At 39.6% G+C, this 19,851-nt stretch overlaps 1 protein-coding gene across 3 annotated transcripts in view; it reads right to left on the reverse strand.

Annotated features, from left to right (window-relative positions):
• Nucleotides 1-19,099, reverse strand: part of GABRG1 (gamma-aminobutyric acid type A receptor gamma1 subunit) — a 58,658-nt gene extending 39,559 nt beyond the window's left edge. Inside the window, exons 1-2 of one of the 3 annotated variants that reach the window (XM_027676305.1) lie at nucleotides 18,864-19,097; nucleotides 380-528 (exon numbers count right to left, since the gene is read on the reverse strand). In XM_027676305.1, coding sequence (XP_027532106.1) covers nucleotides 380-528; nucleotides 18,864-18,955 — 241 coding nt within the window. In that variant the 5' untranslated portion in view covers nucleotides 18,956-19,097. Of the gene's footprint in view, nucleotides 1-379; nucleotides 529-18,608; nucleotides 18,628-18,863 lie in introns of those variants that run through there. The other 2 variants (XM_027676306.1, XM_027676307.1) reach the window with 2 other exon arrangements.
• Between the last annotated feature and the right edge of the window lie 752 nt (nucleotides 19,100-19,851).

Raw genomic sequence — 19,851 nt, forward strand, 5'->3', positions numbered from 1 at the left:
AAATCTCTAGGAATAATTCTTTAATAAACTCCTACAGACTCAAGATCAATTTTTTTAAATAACCATAGCTGATTTATATCTACATTTCTTTCTATCAGAAGATATTTGTTAAACAAAGCAAATTGTAAATGCCTTTTAATGATCTATTGTAGATTGCTCACTGTCCCCCAAAATACTTTCAATAAGAAAAAAAGATGGTAAATAGAACATAAAATCTACTTTTGCCTAGAACATTATTTTTATCAGTTTCAGAAAACCATTGCATTTAATTGCTGGTTGCTATCTTGAGTTTTAGAAATTGCAATAAGTGGATTTTTGACAAAACACACACTATCTCTATTCACATTTTCTATTACACTCAACCATTTTATGAGCTTACCCCCAATATCTGGCCGAAGCTTATTGTCATATCCTTGAAGTAAGGAGTCCAGTATGTGAGTTACATCTCCACCATGAATCTTTGGTGCAAGCACCCATGTTTTATTCACCATTAGATCTTCATCGTCCTCATCGTCTGCTTTATCAGCTCTATGTTGAGTGAATAAAAAAAAAAAAGATTAGGAAAAAAAACAAGAAACAGTGAAACTTAATACACAAGAGGTGAAGAAGAGAGAGATAAAATATTGAACACTATTTAGAGTGCTTTATAAAAATCCAAATGCGTTCTGGTGCCAACAGAAAAAGGTAGGCCCTTATTTAAAATACCAACATTTTGTTTTATGGTGGTAGAGAGTCTAAGCTAATAAACATGTTAATAGAGGCATTAACACATCACCCATACAGAAAAACTCAAGCCATGATTCAAACCCATAAAAGCAACAGCAGGCATCATCTGTTAGCCTTTTCCTGTTTTAAAACACAAAGTGTAATTCCAAAGCTTTTTCCTACATGTACTTCTTTTTCAAGTCGTGGTAAATACTTCTAAGAGATGCTTAATCATAATACATCTCAGTGTCAAGAGCATTAAGAGAATCTCTTTCCTAGTAGTCTCTCTTCTAACTATGATATAAAAAAATAAGACTTGTATACTTATTCAAATCCATTCACATTTTAAGAAAGCAAACAAACATTACAACCATGTGCTTTGACTAAACATTAGCATAAGCTGCAGTCATGTGTCAATTACATATCTGCATGTATATATGGTACAGTTAACTGAAAGGAATGGTACACCATTTTAAGATCATTTGTTAGTTACCTATTTTATCAAGATGAAACAAATGTACAAGGAAAACACACATTCATTTATCGCCTATTCTTTAATTAGATAAGCAGCAATATATTACTAATCACTAAGTCACTAAAAAAAAATTGTAATACCTTGGTTGCATCTGAAAATTCACTCAGATATCGCCAAAAGGTCAAAGAATGCCTGGAAGTAGTTTTCTTTCCATTTCAATCAAATGAGTATGTACTTCAGTATTCCTCCAGTGCTAAAAACTGCAATCTGTATTACTCATCTATTTTATTTCAAGGAAGTGCTATGCGCTAGAGGTCAAGCAAAGTGCATCAGACTGATAGCAGTAACTCTGACAGTCGCACAACCTATCTTCACAAATGGGCACTGGCTAGCAATTGCAGAACATATGCAACCCTTATAAATCAGGTCCAGTGTTAACATAAGTACAATATTCCAGTAAAAGGAAGAAATTAAATTACTATCCTTGTGCCAATTTGTATTGTACACCAAAACTAAAAATGTAACTACTTTATTATAGAAAGGAATTTAAAGGGCTTCTACATTATGCAGACATATTCTGCCCTCAAAACTAAGGCTGGTATTTTTCAGTAAATTTCCTACAGGAAAGAAAATCTCTAATATGTTCCATGTGAAAAACAGACAGAAAAAGCCAGGAAAGGACAGAGAAAGAGTAGGCAAGCGTGGTTTTTACTGCAGTCCTTTGTGGGAATGCTTCAAACTGGTCTGTAACCGCAAGGCCTTGCATCACCTCTTGGATAACACTAGGAAGTCTCACTGAAAATCACAACTATCATGGCTGTGCAAACTGCTTGGTGGTTTTGGCACGCCTGTTTAATTTAGGAAGTGTGACCGAAACTTCAACTCACAGTGCCCCAACTCAACAGGTTCCCAGAGGATGAACTGTTTGGATATCCAGGCTTTCATACCTAGCTTGCTGCAAACAAGTTGAGTCTGTTAAAGCTGAAAGTAATATGGCAGCTTCCCTATAATAGTCTGAAAAGCGCTTTCATTCTTTTAAATTGAAATGCACCATAAAATACTTAATCTTTACTGCACTACACAGACATTACAGAAATGTCAGGTATCAAATATTTAACATTTCCCATTAGCAGGATCCCACTAATGGGAGCACTAAAAGAAGTAGGAAGCTAAGTTTTGTAAATGTACACTTTTTTTCCCTCAAAGCTACCTACTGTCATCTCTTCCATGTTTTGTTACCACACAGCTTTTTTTAATGTATCTATTTATGGTTTACTTGCAATTTTTGGCATCTAATTACTATATAAATTGGATTACAGTGCTCAGAGTAGAGAGGCAATCCCAGCCTTTTCCCAGGGGCGTTAAGATGATGAGGAGTAAAAGTTAATTTATAAGTAGCTCTCTACATACCCACTGCAAAACTGACCTTTTTCTTCTTCCTCTTTTTGTCCTCCATCCCATAAACAGCAGAAAGTACAGTGAAAAAACCAGAGCTCTGTACAGATCCAGGGCACCTGACTCACTGGATCAGCCCAGTTATTTGCAGAGAGTTTGAAGTGATCGTGACACTATTTTGTCCTGCTTTAATGTTCTCTCCACAACGTTATTAAGAACAGCAGAGATTTAGTCAAAATGAAAAGTACAAGAAGTCATGTCGTTACTACCAAAAGCCAATAGGAGTTACATCCACAACACCTCCACTCACAGTTACTTGAACATCTTGACCTTTCAAAGAGTTCTAAATTTTATTTATAGATTCCCAGGACAACTCAGGTGGGAAAAGGATCACGAGATGTGTCTCTAGTCCAGACTCCTACTCAAAGCAGGGCTGGCTCTGAGGTCAGAGCAATTCACTCATGGCTTGATCAGGCTGGGTTTTGCAGACCTCCAAGGATGGAAGTTGTACAACCTCGCTGAGCAACCTGATCTCCGCTTGTCTCTTTTCCACTATTTACTATATTTGAATAAATTTTAAAATTGACAAGAAAAAAAATGCAAATACAAATCCATTTCAAATTTTCACTTCCTCTCTTGCTTGATTGGAGGCCCTCTGGTCCTTCTCCAATTTTAAAACTCTGAATGACAAATAGGTATACAGCGACAACTTAGAAAGCTATTAATGCAATTCCAGAGAGAGAGGGAAAAATTCCATCCCAACATCTGAGAGCTTTTCTAGACACTAGTAATAATAATAAATAATAATGGCCAGTCTTTGCGAACGAAGATTTTGGGAAAGGTCTTTTACCTTTCAAGCCTGCGCAATGGATTTTTTAGGTGAGACACAGCATGCGCTGAATTGAGCCCACCCTTTAATCCTAAGGTTCATCTGCCGGGGCCAAGCAAGCTTGGACAATGGCAGTGAGGTCCTCAGGACGTAGGTTTGTTTAGAGTGACCTTCTCATAGATGGATGGCCTCACAGGGCTAACGAGCTCCATCTGCCCGGGGGACTGGGAATCAAACCTGGGTCGCAGCGGTGAGAGTGCCGCATCCTAACCACTAGGCCACCAGGGGTCCCACACTAGTAAATAAATCAATTTAAGAAGACACTTTTACTAGAGGCAACACTTATTTACTTAGTGTCTGACAAGTTTTGGCTTAAAATGTGCATTTCCAACTATTTACATGGAACTATGTGATTTATCTAGAAAATACTGTACACTGAAAAAAGTGCCAACCACTAGAAAAGAAATACATTAGATTTCCATACTAATACACAAGGCTAACAAGAGTTTGTGACTCACTAATCCATTAGATAAACCAGGAAAGAGACCATCACAGATCAGATAATAATATAACCAAATGTGGAGGAACTGGATTACTGCTGTTCTACATGGTGAAAACAGCTATTCTCACTCTGTCTATTTCTATCTTACTGGGCTTTTCAGAGGCGATTGACTGAGATTAACCCATCTCATTACCAGAATACCATCTTTTTAACTCTTCCTTAAAATGCGCCCAAGATCACCAAGCATGTAATAAAGACTATAATGTCCCTGCAATGCTGATGGTACCCAGTTCTACATCTTTGATTCCTAAGCCATAGCCACCAATGTGCAACAAAGGACTGTGGTAAGAAAGAATGATGCAGGCTGGAAAAAGGAAGTGACCCAATCATAGAGAAAGTCTTCTGTATGCCCTCAGGGAAGCAAAGCACACCACCTGCCAACTTGAACTTTCAATCCAGGTGTTCTGGGGGGAGTTGCACAAAGTTCCCCCAAAAGACCACCTAGTCACATGAAGGCAACAGGACATTCCAGTAATGTCCAGAATTACCAGTCTTTGTCATGCTAAAGAGATTTGAATTAGTCTGTTTCAAAGATAGAAATCCCTTGTACACAGCCAGCAGATCAGTTGAGATGATGTTACCAGCATCTGATCAAGCTTGTTGGACCATGTTCTTTAAAGAAACATTCACTTTGGAAGACAAGATAATTCAAAACTGTTACTCTTTTACCAAGTTACTGTGTATCTCCAGCTCTTTCTCCAGGGTTTGGAATGGGATAGAAGGAAAGACAGAAGGCAGCAAACTTCATTTCAAAGCAGAAAAGAAAATGTTAAATTGAGGTATACCATTCAATTATTTAGCAGCAGTTAACTTTGGCTGAGCACCTTTTTACTTCTTTGCCATTAAAATAAATCTAACAAACCTATGAAGATTAACGTCAATTAACTCAATTCTCACTGTAACAGTAGTGCTTTCCCCTCTCTCTCACAAACTCAGGAAGAAAGGCAAACTTAATTAAAGAGGAATTCTTTTCCTTTCCAAGTTCATCTAAAGGTTATTTCACCATACACAGAAGATAATGCTTGATCCTCTCTCCATTTACTATAAAATATATTTTTTCCAACAAAGTTCAGACAGTAGTTCTTTTTCAGAATGTCTGGAGAGACCGTGACAGAACAAAAATACAACATCAAACATTAAAACGTTCCTGTTCAAGGCACAGCACTACTTTACATCTATTACTGCAGGTGCTAATCCTGAATTCAATGATTTTATAAATAAGAAAGAGACCTCACCGCTTAAGATGCTTGTTGGTGTAACACTTCAGCTAGTCTCATAAACTCAACAGTAAACTGCAGGTACACAGTTAACAGTAATTACGCAAAAAGTGCCCCAATTATGCTCTCTGTCCTTCAACTAATTGGAGACATTACCATGACTAATAAATCCCTGAGCACAAGTGACTAATGACTAAATAAGTCTTTTCAACATCAGGCAACATGTTCATCTTCAGACATTAATGTCATAGGTCTTTGTTCTCCTTTAAATATGAGAAAAACCAATCAGATGAGCTCTGAGTTGCAATTAACATCTGTCAAGTTATGTAATGAATTGGAAAAAAAAAATTGATACAGTGAAAGTGTTCCTACTGCTATTTACATCATGCATGTCTAAGTATTACACACAGAAGTACACATATAGGATAAGTGGGAGTATTTAAACATGGCTAAGCATCAATTTAGTTGCCCATTCCTAGGCTCCTGTTCCCATCAAACACACACAAGGATATCCAGTCCTCCAAGCTGGGTTAATTTACAGGGAGCCTGTAGACTTCTAGAGCAGCAGAGACTTGCCAAGGAATATGAGTTACCTCCACTGATGCTTCATGTCTGTGCACAAGCAACTCAATCAAGCCCTTGGTATCCATGAGGTTTAGACAACCTGCATAGTAGCCTTGTCTGTTTGGAGAGAAAGTAATCCTTCCGTACAAGGAATATTCTGATAATAATTTAATAAATAAATAAGGAGGAAAGTCAGTGTTTCAGATAACTTCTATGCTAAAAGATGTGGAAAGAATATACCTTTTTCCTGGCCACCTTATGTACGTTAATGAAAACAGTAAGACTAATTGTGTTACTTCACTTAGCTGAGGGTCTTCAGTTGCTTCAGGAGTTTTACCAATACAGGGGTAGGGCACAGTGATACTTAGCTAAATGATGAAACATGCCTTAAGACAGCTGTTATTCACTGACTGTGCTTCCCAGCATATAATATAGATGTCCTTTGTCTAAGTATAATACAATTTAACCTTTATTTTCCATTACTTAATAAACAAACAAACAAGCAATTTCTCTCAATTTTCAGAGAAAATTGTAAGGTTTCTTAAAGTGTAAACATGGGAGATTACTTTGTTAGCAACAATACTGCTTCAGAGGTTCGTCAAAATAGCACACTTAAACCAGACAGAGCTTCCTAATAAGTCAGTCACGACAGATAAGTTTCCCAGTGAAGTGTTCCAACAAATCAGACATCTAACCAGGCACTAGCTTACTGCAAAACACCAAACATTGTATGTCTGTTTGTGGTAAAGAAGTATATTTCATAGTCCCATCAATAAGAGGTCAGAGGTTGTCTTACCTAGCCAAATTCCACACATGAAAGAAGACCTAAAGCTAAAAAGCTAAAGATGGTCACTGACGCCCCAATGTCCAGAGTCAGACATTTGTGCAGAGGCTGCTGATGACTAATTCAGAAAGTAGAAATGTAAGTACTTAGGCATGTGTCATGTGAACAACCAAGGCATAGGAACAAGATGAAAATTCGAACTTTAGAAGGATGATAAGTTTAAGAAGTGCCTGAAACATGGGAAACTTCCTTAAATAGAGACCGAAATGCAACTTCACCGTGGTAGGAATGAGTAATTACTCTCGTGTCAGCAATTTAAATTACACATTTGCATATTTTCTTGGATCTTCCTAAGATAAAATAAGGGCCTCAGATAGACTCATAATATCCTTAGAAGCTGAGAAAGGATTGGGACTCCTGTACATACACAAATATTACTTCTTTTCAGTGGCAACAAAAGACAGGACCACATAGTCATGACTGCTGGAAGAGAGCACAATTACATTTTTCCACTGAAGATTTTATTGAAAGTTCACTATCACTGCTAGCTGTCATTAGTGCATGGTTTAAACATCTCTCAAGATTTATCTTTCAAACTTCATGGCTGACTTCATACTCATCAGTCCTATTACCTTTCTGTGGAAACAAACTCTCTTTTCCACTTCATCATCAGCATCTTCACTCATATGCTTTATGTGTCACAGAAAATTTCTGGGAAAATAAACGTAACTGCAAGCAAAGAAATCATTATCATGGCTAGGCTTTGCGAACGAAGATTTGGGAAGGGCTCTACCCACATTTGTTGCAAGTGTGTTGGTGGCTAAAAAGGCCAATACGAGATAGGCATGTCCGGTTGCAAAAGGCACAGCAGAAAGACTCCTTAGATGGTATATTCTGTAAGGCACGGTTCTTTCTGCGTTGTCTTTTCTCCTCAAGGGTGATCCTGCGTGCTTTCTCAAAAGCATCAGCAGCGTTATAGATGGTGTGTCTCCAGGCCTCCCGATTGGAGGTCAGAGTAGACCAGTTATGTTGATCAATATGGCCAAGGCTGAGATGTTGTTTCAGGGAGTCCTTGTATCTTTTCTTCGGGGCTCCTCTCTTGCAGCAAAGAAATACAGCTACTGAAAATACATCTCCAAAAAGCATTACTTGCTCTTCCTAATCCTATGGGATATAGAGTCACTGATGTTGTATTCCTTCATCTTCATCCTTCCAAAACTAGTTTAGACATTCTTTTGACAAAAATCTCTTTTCCCCCATCCCTTCCATCTCAGATGCTTTCATTAATCTATTTCCCACTCCTTCTGCCTTGCCAGATTTTGGCATATTCTTTTGTGTGTCAAATTGTATTTCACTCTCCCATTGAAGTATGTTTCACTTATTCCCTACGTCTTTTTTTCCAGTACACCTACTACATACTGCTAGGTTGATTCTTCTGAATACACATAGTGCCTTGTGCTCTTCACCTTCTCTGAAGTCATATTTGTTTGGCTATTTATAATTTCTTGCCCTGTTTCCTCTTTGCTTTCTTCTTCCTGAATTTTTACTGAAGGGATGAATCTGGACATTAATTATCAGGGAAAAGTGCAGAAAAAATATTAGAAATTCGTACACAGAAAGAAACATTAGAACTTTAGAAGTATAAACTACATAAGGAAGTTTACTTAGTATTAAATAACTAAAGCTTTGTCGTAAAAAAATGAACAATCATAGCACTAACAGAATAAAGACATGTAACCCTGCTATTCCTTCCCTGAAACACAAGTTTTGCCTATGTATCTGAGTGTTTAGACTATAAAACTTGTGATATCTTAATACATAACAGAAGCATCAGATGATCAAGATCTTTTGAGTCATTACAGTTTTGAAGCACGTCCCTGAAAGATATGAAACATTTTCTCACACTTAAAAACTTCAGTACAATTAATTTTAGTCCTAGCAAGACCTTCACTTAAAAGAATTATCACGTCTTATAAAATCTTCAACATCTCTGTGATACTAATATAGTAAAAACATCCAAAATTACTGAACAATGCAACTAGTCTTAACTCTAAACACTTAAAAAGGGCACAATCTGCAAAAAATATTTATAGAAATGTGAATTTTTAACATTAAGAACAACAGATATTATTAAAGATATCTTCCAGAAGAACAACTTTGTTCTGAGATCCACACAAATTGTTCTCCTCCAAGTAAATTTTCATATAATGTTGCATACTATTTGAAATTACACTAGTCAGATATTATTAATTCAAATGGCTTTTACAGATCACAAAAAAATACCATAAGGACTCAAAGCATCACAGATATTCTTTATCCATCAGTCTTCTCATCTAATACAAAGTTTATTTTTTCTCTTTGAAAGTTCATCCAAATATTGACATGGTCAGATCAGTATAACTGCTGCCTCTACTCCTATCAACTTGCAGTCCAGAAATCAATTGACAATTTTTCTCACATCTCTCTATCCAAGTACAGGGTAATTCTCTGCACCACTTTGGAGCTGTTGCATTCTCAAACATATTCAGCTTGAATAGTATAGCAGTGTTACTTTGACCGTCTTAATTAAAAGAACTCTTTACCTCCCTATGTGATCACATAAATATTCTCCCCAGTTTTGTAGACCTGAAGGGAGACAACTACCTGCTTCTATACCCTTTATGCTATACAATAGAGAGCATGAAATTTGCACAAGTAAGGTAGCAAACCATGCTAAAAAAAGAAACAAGGGAAAAAACCCCCACAAAATAAATCAAGAAACCAACCTCAAGACGATTCCTGTGATTTTCTACAGAAATTATTAATTTCCACATACAATTTAGAAGGGATCTTGGGAAGTTTACTGCTAGTCAAAGGAGGGCCACTGAATTCAGACCAGGATGCTTACAGCCTAATCCAGCTAGGTCTTTGAAAATTCCATGGACAGACATCCCAAAACCTCACTGGACAGCTTGTTCCACTGTTTAATTATTCTCCCAGTGAATTTTTTTGTTTATACTCAGTTGGGATTTCCTGTGTTGTAATTCATTACCATTGTTTCTCATACTCTTACCATGTACTACTAGGAAGTGCCTACCTCTGTTTTCCTGATCATCTCTCTGTAACTGCTGGGGGCTGATGCTGGGTTCCCACAAAACCATCTCTTCTCCAGTCAGATCAGCCTTCTCCCCATAGGCAGGTGCTCCTGATTGACCAGTTCAGTAGCCCTCTACTGAGCTCCCTTCAGTTTAAACCCAAAGCTGGATGCAGTATCTCAGTGCAGTTTCACAACTGTTGACAATCACTTCTCTTAACCTCCTGAATGTGCACCTGATTCCCCAGCCCAGGAGGATGCTGGGCCTCTTTTGCTGCCAAGGTTCCATGCTCTCCACTAGGAACTTGAGAACCTTTTGGAAGAGCTGCTCCCCAGCTAGCTAGCTCCAGTCCTGTTGATGGGGATTTGCCACCCAGGTGCAGGACTTTAGCACTTTACCTTTGGTAATTTTATAATGTTCCCATCAATCCATTACCCAGCCTCACCTCCTCCTCTTAAACAGCAGCCCTGGCCACAAACATAGGCTTGGTAAAAAAAGCAATCTTTCAACACAGAAAAAAACAAATTGTTTTCAGGAAACATTATGCTAATACCTTTATTCCTGATGTTCTGAGCAGTTCTTGTTCCAACCCAGACAAACGAGGAAATATGACACACTTCTCACTTCTCTTTTCTTGCATCAATTATTCCACGTTCTGATGACAAACTTGCAGAACATGATGTATGATTTGTTTTCACTGAATCACAGAACCATTTAGGTTGGAAAAGACCTCTGAGATCAGAGTCCAACCTTTGACAGGTCACCATCTTATTAACTAGACCACAACACTAAGTGCCACGTCCAGTCGTCTCTTGAACACCTCCAGGGATGGCAATTCCATCACCTCCTTAGGAAGCCCATTTCAATGCCTGAAAACCCTTTCAGTGAAGAAATTCTTTCTGATGTCCGGTCTGAACCTGCTCTGGTGCAGCTTGAGACCATTTCTTCCTGTCCCATCTCTAGCTGCCTGGGAGAAGAGACTGACCCCCACCTTTATAACCTCCTTTTAGGTAATTGCAGAGAGCAATAAGATCGTCCCTGAGCATCCTTTTCTCCAGACTAAACAACCCCAACAGCCTCAGCCACTCCTTTTAAGACTTACTCTCTGGATTCTTCACAGCTCCATTGCCCTCCTCTGGACTCAGTCCAGCACCTCAATGTCTTCGTTGTACTGAGGGGCCCAGAACTGGACACAGCACTCAAGGTGTGGCCTCACTAGTGCCGAGTACAGGGGGATATTCACTGCCCTGCTCCTGCTGGTACCACTATTTCTGATACAAGCCAGGATGCCTTTGGCCTTCTTGGCCACCTGGGCACACTGCTGGCTCATGTTCAGCTGTCTGTTAACCAGCACCCCCAGGTCCTTTTCCGCTGGGCAGCTTTCTAGCCGCTCTGTCCCCAGCCTGCAGCGCTGCCTGGGGTTGTCATGACCCAGCACTTGGCCTTGTTGAACCTCATACCATTGGCCTTGGCCCATCGGTCCAGCCTTTCCCTCTGCAGAGCCTTCCCAAACTCCAGCAGATCAACACTCCCCCTCATTTTGGCTCACAACAACTGATTATATTATTGACCGTAACACCTATACTTATAAAGTAAGTACACCTCTTCCTTTTTTACTGAGAAAATCATAACTAAAATTTCTTAGAGCAGCCCTTTGCCTAAGGAAGTACTTGAAAGTACCCATTGTTTTCAGTAAGTAGGATCTTCCTTTTCTCTATTCCAAACATGTTTAATGCTAGCTGAAAATTTAGTAGGGGCCCTTATGCCAAATATATTTAATCTTAGAGATCAAGAGCATTTTGTTACTGTAGAATTTGTAGACAAATATATATTCATCTTCTACCAAATGTCTTCTAAGTAAAGCCTTCCATCTATTGCATGCAACAAAAATACAACCTACTAGGAAGACAAAGCAGGCTTTAGCATAACCTGTACTGCCTTGACCGAAACTGAAGTCTAAGACTGATAAAATTCTTAGGGAGATTTATTTCAGCTGGACTTGAATGAAACCTGTAAATGTAAGCTGGTAAGTCTTATTTTTTCGGTTGGTAAGTTTTATCTTCTTTTTGGGTTTTGGCCATACCATGCAATCAAATAATTAAAATGTAAATGGACATAGTCCACTGTTTATCCAGACCAACTAGCAGGGAATGAATGAAGACTCCGAGAACAGAAGAAGATAATCACAGAAAATTATAGAGCCTAAGTAGATATAACTGAAGAGGGACAAACAGTAGTAAATAAAGGTCAAAATACCACCAAATTGCTGAGGAAGGACACAGTGATGAAAAGGCATCACCTCTCTGGATATGTGAAACATGTACTAACCACGGTAGTATCAGATTTCCTGGGAGCTTCAGACTACAATCTTCACACAACAACAGACACACATAAATCCATGTTCCACATAGCAGCACACCATCCACAAGGCTGCAGATCTCTATCTACACTTGACTGATGAAAGGTTAATTGTCATCAAGTTCAAAATGAACTGATACACTGTTGATGGGCTAAGTGCCTTGATTCAAGAAACACTTTCCATAGTGAAACTAGCCTTAAAACAAACATATGATAAATGAATGCTGAGAACCATAACCTCAATAAAAAGCAGTCAGCCTAACTAAATGCCATCCCACAGTCACTATAACATTCACCAAATTGCAAAGTCAACTTTGTTAGATTCCACTTTAAAATATCACCAGTATCTCAATGAATATATCAAACAAGCTCTCCTTTATAAGGCATTTTCAGTCATTTAAGCTGATCATATTTCAACATATCCACGTGAACATTGTTCTAACACAATTCACTGCATATTTTCTGAAAAATCTTCAGGTAACAAGAAATCTACTACAGCCCTTCACAAAAAAAAGCTTACATGAAATAGTTCCAACTTCTGACACACATGTGAGCAGGTACCAGCCTCCTCCCACAGGAGGCATAAAAATGTGTTTGGACTGAAGTAACAACAGAACCAAAGACTTGCATTGAATTGTGCACCATAATTGTGTCATATAAGTAAACGTGGCTTGAAATCACAGAAAAAAACATAGAACTACAATAACTAGGCAACATGTCCCCATGAGAAATGGAGTGAACGGCTTCTACTGAAATTTTAGTGTAACTGTCATCAGACAATTATGGACTAATCCAAAGACCAATTAAGTTACTGAATAATTGTTCAAAAAGGTGAATATGCTGTGTAAGGACTAATGGTAATATCTAAATAATGCAATAAAAAGCTTGCTGTCTCTCTCTCTATAAACAAAATTATGTCTTCTCTGATGTAATTTATTGTGTATTAAACACAAAACATATCTCTTAAAACAGGAGTATTATACTTATTGTTAGATGGTGACTAAAATTTATGGTTAGCAGAGTTGTCCTCTGCCAGATATAACCCCCAGGCCATCAGCTGGATGGCCCTCATTGGCAAAGCAAGAACCTAAGGTGCAGGTCCATAGCTCACCTACAGCAGGTCAGATAGAATCCAGTACATATTCAATGGCTTGTATGGTCGTGAGATCAAGTACTGTTCTTCTCCAGAGAAAACAATGAGGGCACTTTATTTTTAAAAATATCTGCATAATTTATTCTGTCATGTAAATATGGCATTGGACAATGAAAAATAAAATTGTCGTGACTTATAGTGAAAGTTAACCACCTAAATGAACACTTAATGCTACAACTTTTTCCTAATACAAATTCCATCTGGTTGAACTTTATTCTGAAAGATAAATTGGATAATAATATTATATTAATAACAATAAGACTTAATTCCTCATGGTACATTGTCTTAAACAAGAACAAAACCATATTAAATGAAAGGACTAACAATCTATTTGAAACCTCAAATAATTTAATCCAAAGGGCATATATTTCATGTTACCTCAGATTTTTCCTATTCGCTATGTCTGTCTTCCTGAAAACAAATAAAAATGATTGCATATAAATTTGGAAATGCAGAATTAGCCATTCACACTTTACCAGAGATTAATGCAGTGACAGAAAAGGATTTGAGGATCAAGGTAGAAAGCAAAGAGAACACCTGAGCCATACTGAAGCTAATCCTGCAACAGAGTATCTGAGCAGTATGAAGTAGTAGTAGTGAACCAATATTCTGTGTTTATCTGCCATTAATGAGGCTAATAATTATATAATCTACCTATTTTTAAGTATGCTCTTCAAAGAAAAATGGAAAGGGTTTACCAAATTGTTAAGGAAATAATTCAAAATTTTCTGAAGAAATGTAAGTAGTTTAGTTTACTTATCTGAGAGGAAAATGTAAGCAGCTATCAAGTTGGCTCTTGAACTGCATATACCAGGCATATACTTCAAATAGTAGTTCGAAGAACAGTAGTTAGTTTGACTGTAGCATGGGTAAATCCAATTCAGTGGAAATTTACATTCTGCATAGAGTGTCTCCAATTGTGACATATTTGTGTAGAACTTCCATTTTGGATTAGATCATTCATCCTGCAACAACTGCTAGGCATTTAACCGCACTGCAGCTTCCCATCTCCAAGAGGTGAGGAGGTTTCTACAACACATTATGAAAGACTAGGCTGGAAAGAGAAAGGCACCAGGATGTTTTCTGACCAAAATGCTGATTTCTTTAAGAATTTTCAGGATTCATTTGCAGTGCTCTGAGTTCTTGTCAAGGCAAAACTAGGCAGAGGCATGCAGGATGAGCTTTAATGACTGGTTTCCCCGTTGAAGAGCAGATGGATGCGAATCATACTCATGAAGAGCAGCTGCAGCCGTTGGTCTGCGCCCTGATGCTACCCTGCAGAATCAGAAGTGTCAACCAAGACCTGGATCTCCCCACAAACAGATGGACAAGGGATTCACAGCGGCTGAGCCAACTGTAGCAGGTGGCACTGGGAAAAAAACCCAGGCTTTTTTTACTAGCAAAAGAAACCTCAGTCTAGAAATACTGTACAATACTTCACTCCTCATGATGCCTTTATGCAGGGGCTTAGAACAGTTATACTGAAGGAGCAAACCTGATACAGAAGCCAGGGTAAATTCTCCAGTTTTGTTTATTCTCACATAAGACTGGGTTGTCTTAACAGATCCTATTGAGTGGAACATCTACCAATTAAAGCATATTTTAGAAACTATTTCCATCTTTGCCCCATCATTGAGATTTCCCTCTTCTTTGAAATAAGTTCTGTACTGATGAACTACTGATGATCTTTCTAGTCTCTCTAGTTACCTCTATTAGTTCAGTGTTGGTGAATGATTTACCATTTTAAGCTTAGATATATAGAATCAAGTTTTTACATAGGCCTGTAGGCCACTGAACTCATCACACTATTTTTAGTCTTATTAAAAATGTTTGCATGTGAGAAAACACAAAATCAGGGCTCATGTGTCATCTCCAGATTAATTCAATTGCATCTAAATTACTCTGTACAAATTATTACCATTCAGAGAAATTGTTAAGAAATAAAAGTTAGTGTCATCCACAATCCTTTGAAAGGCTCCTGGCAGTTTATTACAGTCATTTATAATTAGCAGTTGTCTCTGATCCTCTTTACCAAATAAGTAATAATATTATTTTGCTCAAGTACCTGATCAATTTAGTATGCCATGCAAGAAAGGGTTATACAGGTAATTAAAAATGTGCTAGTACTCTTTTCTCATAAATGGTCCAACAACAATGGGCCTTGAGATGCTTACCTTTGGTTTTCTGTGAGTACGACATACATGACTTTTTTAGTTTATATATATGATAGCCTAAACCAAAGCAACTCACTTTCAATCAATGAATATGTCTAGTCCGTATAAGTGATCTCACTTACTGGCCATAGAAACTAGGTGTTCTATTTGATCAAGATTATTGCAATTCCTCTACAGCTTCAAAGAAAAAACACATATTACCCCAATTGCCTTGTAATCAACTCTGTGGACAGACTTACGTATTCAGAAAAAAAAGTTGAATAAGGTCAACAAGTGCTCACCTGTAGCCTTTTCTGTCCAGCTCAGAAAGGCCTGAATAGGTAGCAAAGGTGTTCTTTGCAGCGTTAGGCATATTTAACAAAAAGAAATTTAAAAGTAATTGAAAATGTGGTTCAGTTTGCTAACAGCTTTTTTTTTTTTAACAGAATGACATAGTTGGAAGGTTTCCTTGAAACCTTGTAAGAAGATTATGTGCAAAGAATTTCTCAATATTTCTCAATATTTATGTCTCTTCAAACTTTATACTAACAAAAGAAATTATTAACAAACTTTTAATAAAATAAACTATATTTTAAACCACTGGGACTGCTTAATAACAAGTTCTTCACTGTCACATCATGAGCAAAGCACATAAAAGTGAGGATAATAATGAATAAACATCACAGACATTCGAGTTAAATGGTAAATCACTATTATCAAGCACTAAGAAACCAATGTTGTTATGACAAGTTTAACTCTGATCCAGGAATTTATATGAGAAGAAAACGTAGGCTGTATTATATATTTTCCTAACAGATACTTTGAAATAGAAAAGAAAATATTAGTTGACATTTGTACCTTCTGACAGTGCTGACAGTTGCATTTCAACAGAGCATTTGTAATTGCTTTTAGAACATCAGATCACAAAACTAAAGGGAAGATATGGCCAAAATAAAGTTAAGCTTACAATATACTGTTAGGCATGCTGACCAGCACATACTATTTAAAACAGTATAAATTAGAAGAAATGTTACTGTTATGCTGCACCTGCATGGTTGGAACAAAGGAAATAATTATACTGTCAGCTCTTATGCTCTGCCTATGAATTATCTGTTTATTTGAGTTCAACAAGAATAATGACTTTGCTGAACATTTAGAACTGTAGTGACTACAGGGTAACTACTCTTTCCCTGCACATACCTTATAGAAAGGCTCACAACCCAATTTCTGCTACGGAAGAGATGTCTGCTATTGACAGAAGTAGTCCTTCAAAACAATAACTCATGAAGTTACATCAAGTGCATTGGTCTTTCTGGTCTGTTTGTGCTGCAGGTGAAGAACTGGGCATAAACAACTGTTTTACAGAGTTCCCTTTGGTGAGGGAAATTTGGTGTAATGTCACACTATAGCTTTTGGGGCAGCACCTTAAAATCATAAACTCTTGGTTGGGTTCAAGTTCCAGTGTCCTTGCTTAGGCTTTAGCTCCATTTGTAACAGCTGAAACAACTTTACTCACACTCAGCACAAAGCACTTTTTGTATAAATGCGTACTAAAAGCACTGCAATTTGCAATCTTTTAAAAGTATGTGTTGAAAAGGTGGGCTGGCTCCTGCAAGATGTTTTTAGAAAAACAGTCAGAACTGGTGCAACCTCATCTATTCTTGAGAAAAGCATTACTACTGTAATAGTTTTAGTTTGAACTTCAAGGAAAATCTTGGGCTGAAACTACAGAGAGGCATCCAAAGAAGTAGAAAAATAGTATTTCCATCCTACTTTGTGGTAGACTGTTAAAGGGCACCAGAGGTCTCTGCAAACACGCTGAGTTGCAACGCACTACACACCAGAGAATAATGATCTGCAAAACATATCCATTTGTTGTCACTTAAAACAAAAAAAAGAGAGGGGGAAAGATAAATCTTTCAAACACCATTTTTCCATGTAGTCTCTGAATGAAAGGCAAGGCTGAAAATAGTTGATTCAAATACATGGATATTTATACCAAAGGTTCCATTTTATCTGAGATGTCCTGTAATAAAGAATAAAATAATGCATGTAAGTTATGTCTTTTCCTCACTGAAGACTTCTTATCAACTTATTTATAAATACTAATGTTACCTCTTTTTCTCATCGAAGACTTCTTATCAACTTATGTATAAATACTAATGTTAATGAGATGCATACATAATAATCTACACCTAGTCCTATAATCCAAACCACACCTTGACAAACAAAGAAAAATATTTTTTTTTAGCTAGTCCTCCTCCTTTGTAACTAAGTCTTTGAACTGATAAATTAGCATGCGTATTCTTTTCTCTGAAACCACTTGATAATTTCTTTCATACCTGAGGTACACTATGATCATTAAGAAACATCTTGAAGATGCACAGCTGCACTGGTATAATTTTCATCAGTGCCTTTGAAAAATATTTCCATAATATACCAAGATTTTAAAAGACACAGATAAATAAAGTATAATAAGTGGTGGTTTTAACTAGGATAACACAGCCTTCTGAAGATGAGAGATGTCATGAGATCAACATACAGACTGACAAATCATCATTCAGTGTGGGGAATGGGTCGAGAGTCTGACAGACTTTAAAAAACGTTTAATAGATTTTTTTCCCTTTTTTTCTTTTTTTTTTTCCCCCAGCCTTTACACTACACATTTGTATATCCTCTTAGAATGATAATTTGGTCCACCGTTAAAAAGAAAAAAACACTGGCCAACAGTCAAATACCCTTTCAGTGCTGCTTGTGATTTTTATGGGAGTGTAACCTGTGGAATGGTTCCCATTAGTTCTGAATGATTAATGGAGTTGAATGATCAGATTCCTTTTCGTTAACTTGTTATGGGTACTAATAAGACATGTACACAGCTGTACCAAACTGCTGTTTCTTCAGAGCCCTTCAGCTCAATATTCTAACTCCCTTAAAATGTACGTTTCCAACTTCTGGGACTTGAGCAGCTGCCCTTGCCCCATCCCACGCGTGAGCCCGATCGCACTCCCGAGAGGTGCAGAGGCAGGATGCCGTGCGGGATGTCCCGCTGCGCGGCCAGCACTCGGAGAAGGTGCCAGCGCCGGGAGCAGTGCCCCCGCAGCACCCGCGGAAGGCGCGGGCAGCGCCGCGGTCGCTCGCCCGGCGCGCTCGCGCCCCATGTCCCCGCATCCCCGGCGGGCACGGGCGGCACCGCTGCGCGGAGCTCGCTGCGCTCCAGGCGCGGGGCTCCCCCCGCCCGCTGCCCCGGGCCGCTCCCGGCACGGCACGGCACGGCCCCGCCGCCCTCCCCAGCATGGCGGGGACGCGCTTTTCCCAGCACCAAGCCGAGCCTGGACTCACCATCCAGCCCAGCGAACAAGTGGGATACGGCTGAACTTTTACTTTATCGGTGCCGGCTCCCCCCGGAGCCGCCCGTGGGAGCCACAGCGGCAGCACCAGCACCTTTTTCCGTTGAAGTTTGGCGGCACAGCACACGCCGCCTCCCCTGCCCCCGCCGCCAGCCCGCCCGACTTCCCCCGAGCTCAGCCCAGGGCGCGAAGCGCGGGTAGCCGAGCCCCGGCCGGAGGCAGGTGCGGGGGTTCCCGCCGTACTCACCCGCTCCCCAGCCGCACGGTCAGCAGCAGCAGCAGCAACCGGGCCCCGCGGCGACGGCTCCAGCGGGGCGTGGGGCCCCCCCATGCATCCATGAGCGTGAAGGAGGTCTCCCTTCCCCGGGTTTTCTCCGGAGAGGCTGAGGAACAGCGACCCTGCTAATCCCACCACCCCCCGGCACACGGCAGGCAGAGGGAGGGGACGGGAAGGGTGAAATACCCAAACAGGTAGAAACCCACTCTGCAAGGACCAAGCAACTCGCCCAATAGGCTCATCAGGTTGCTCCATAAATTATCCTAAAAACTGCTGGGCGAATCAATCCCTAGCAGAGGTGGAGCCTCCTTTACTAGAAGGGAAACATGCTTGGGAGAAAGGGTGGCATTGATTTGGTATTTTCTCTGAAGAGGGAAATGAAATAGACCATATATATATATATATATATATGCATATATGTATATATGCATATATAAATATGCAGAATATATAGAACGATAGTTTAAAGCTATATATATATATATTTAAATCTTTCTATTTTTAAAGCTACTCCGAGGGCGGCTCGCAATCCGAGAGTCAGCCCCTCGGCCCTGCCAAGGGGAGACCCGCAGCGGGGAGCAGAAGCACCGGGGGACGTGCACGAACATCCGCGGAGACTGCACGGCCCCGCGTCCAGCACGACCGCGATTTTGGGGAGGGCGGTCCCAGTCATGGGGAAGGGAACATCCGCCAGCCCCTCGCTCGTCCCCAGGAGAAGGGGCACACCCCTACAGCCATGCTGAAAGCAGGCCGCGTGATGGACGCGCAAGGGCAGCCGCGGCAATTGCGCGCTCCCAAGGCGCGATGGGCGCAGGCTCGGCGGCTGCAGACGGCTCTGCGTGGCCGCGGAGCGCCCGGAGGGGACGAGGCGCGGGGTGGGCGATGCGCGGTGCTGAGCTGTGACATGCGCCAGGGCGTGCAAAACGCGTGGTTTTTGGGTTTTTTTCCCTTCTGTTTT

The sequence above is a fragment of the Neopelma chrysocephalum genome, unplaced genomic scaffold (assembly GCF_003984885.1).
Source record: "Neopelma chrysocephalum unplaced genomic scaffold, ASM398488v2 Primary Assembly neopelma1_42, whole genome shotgun sequence".
Classification (NCBI taxonomy): domain Eukaryota; kingdom Metazoa; phylum Chordata; class Aves; order Passeriformes; family Pipridae; genus Neopelma; species Neopelma chrysocephalum.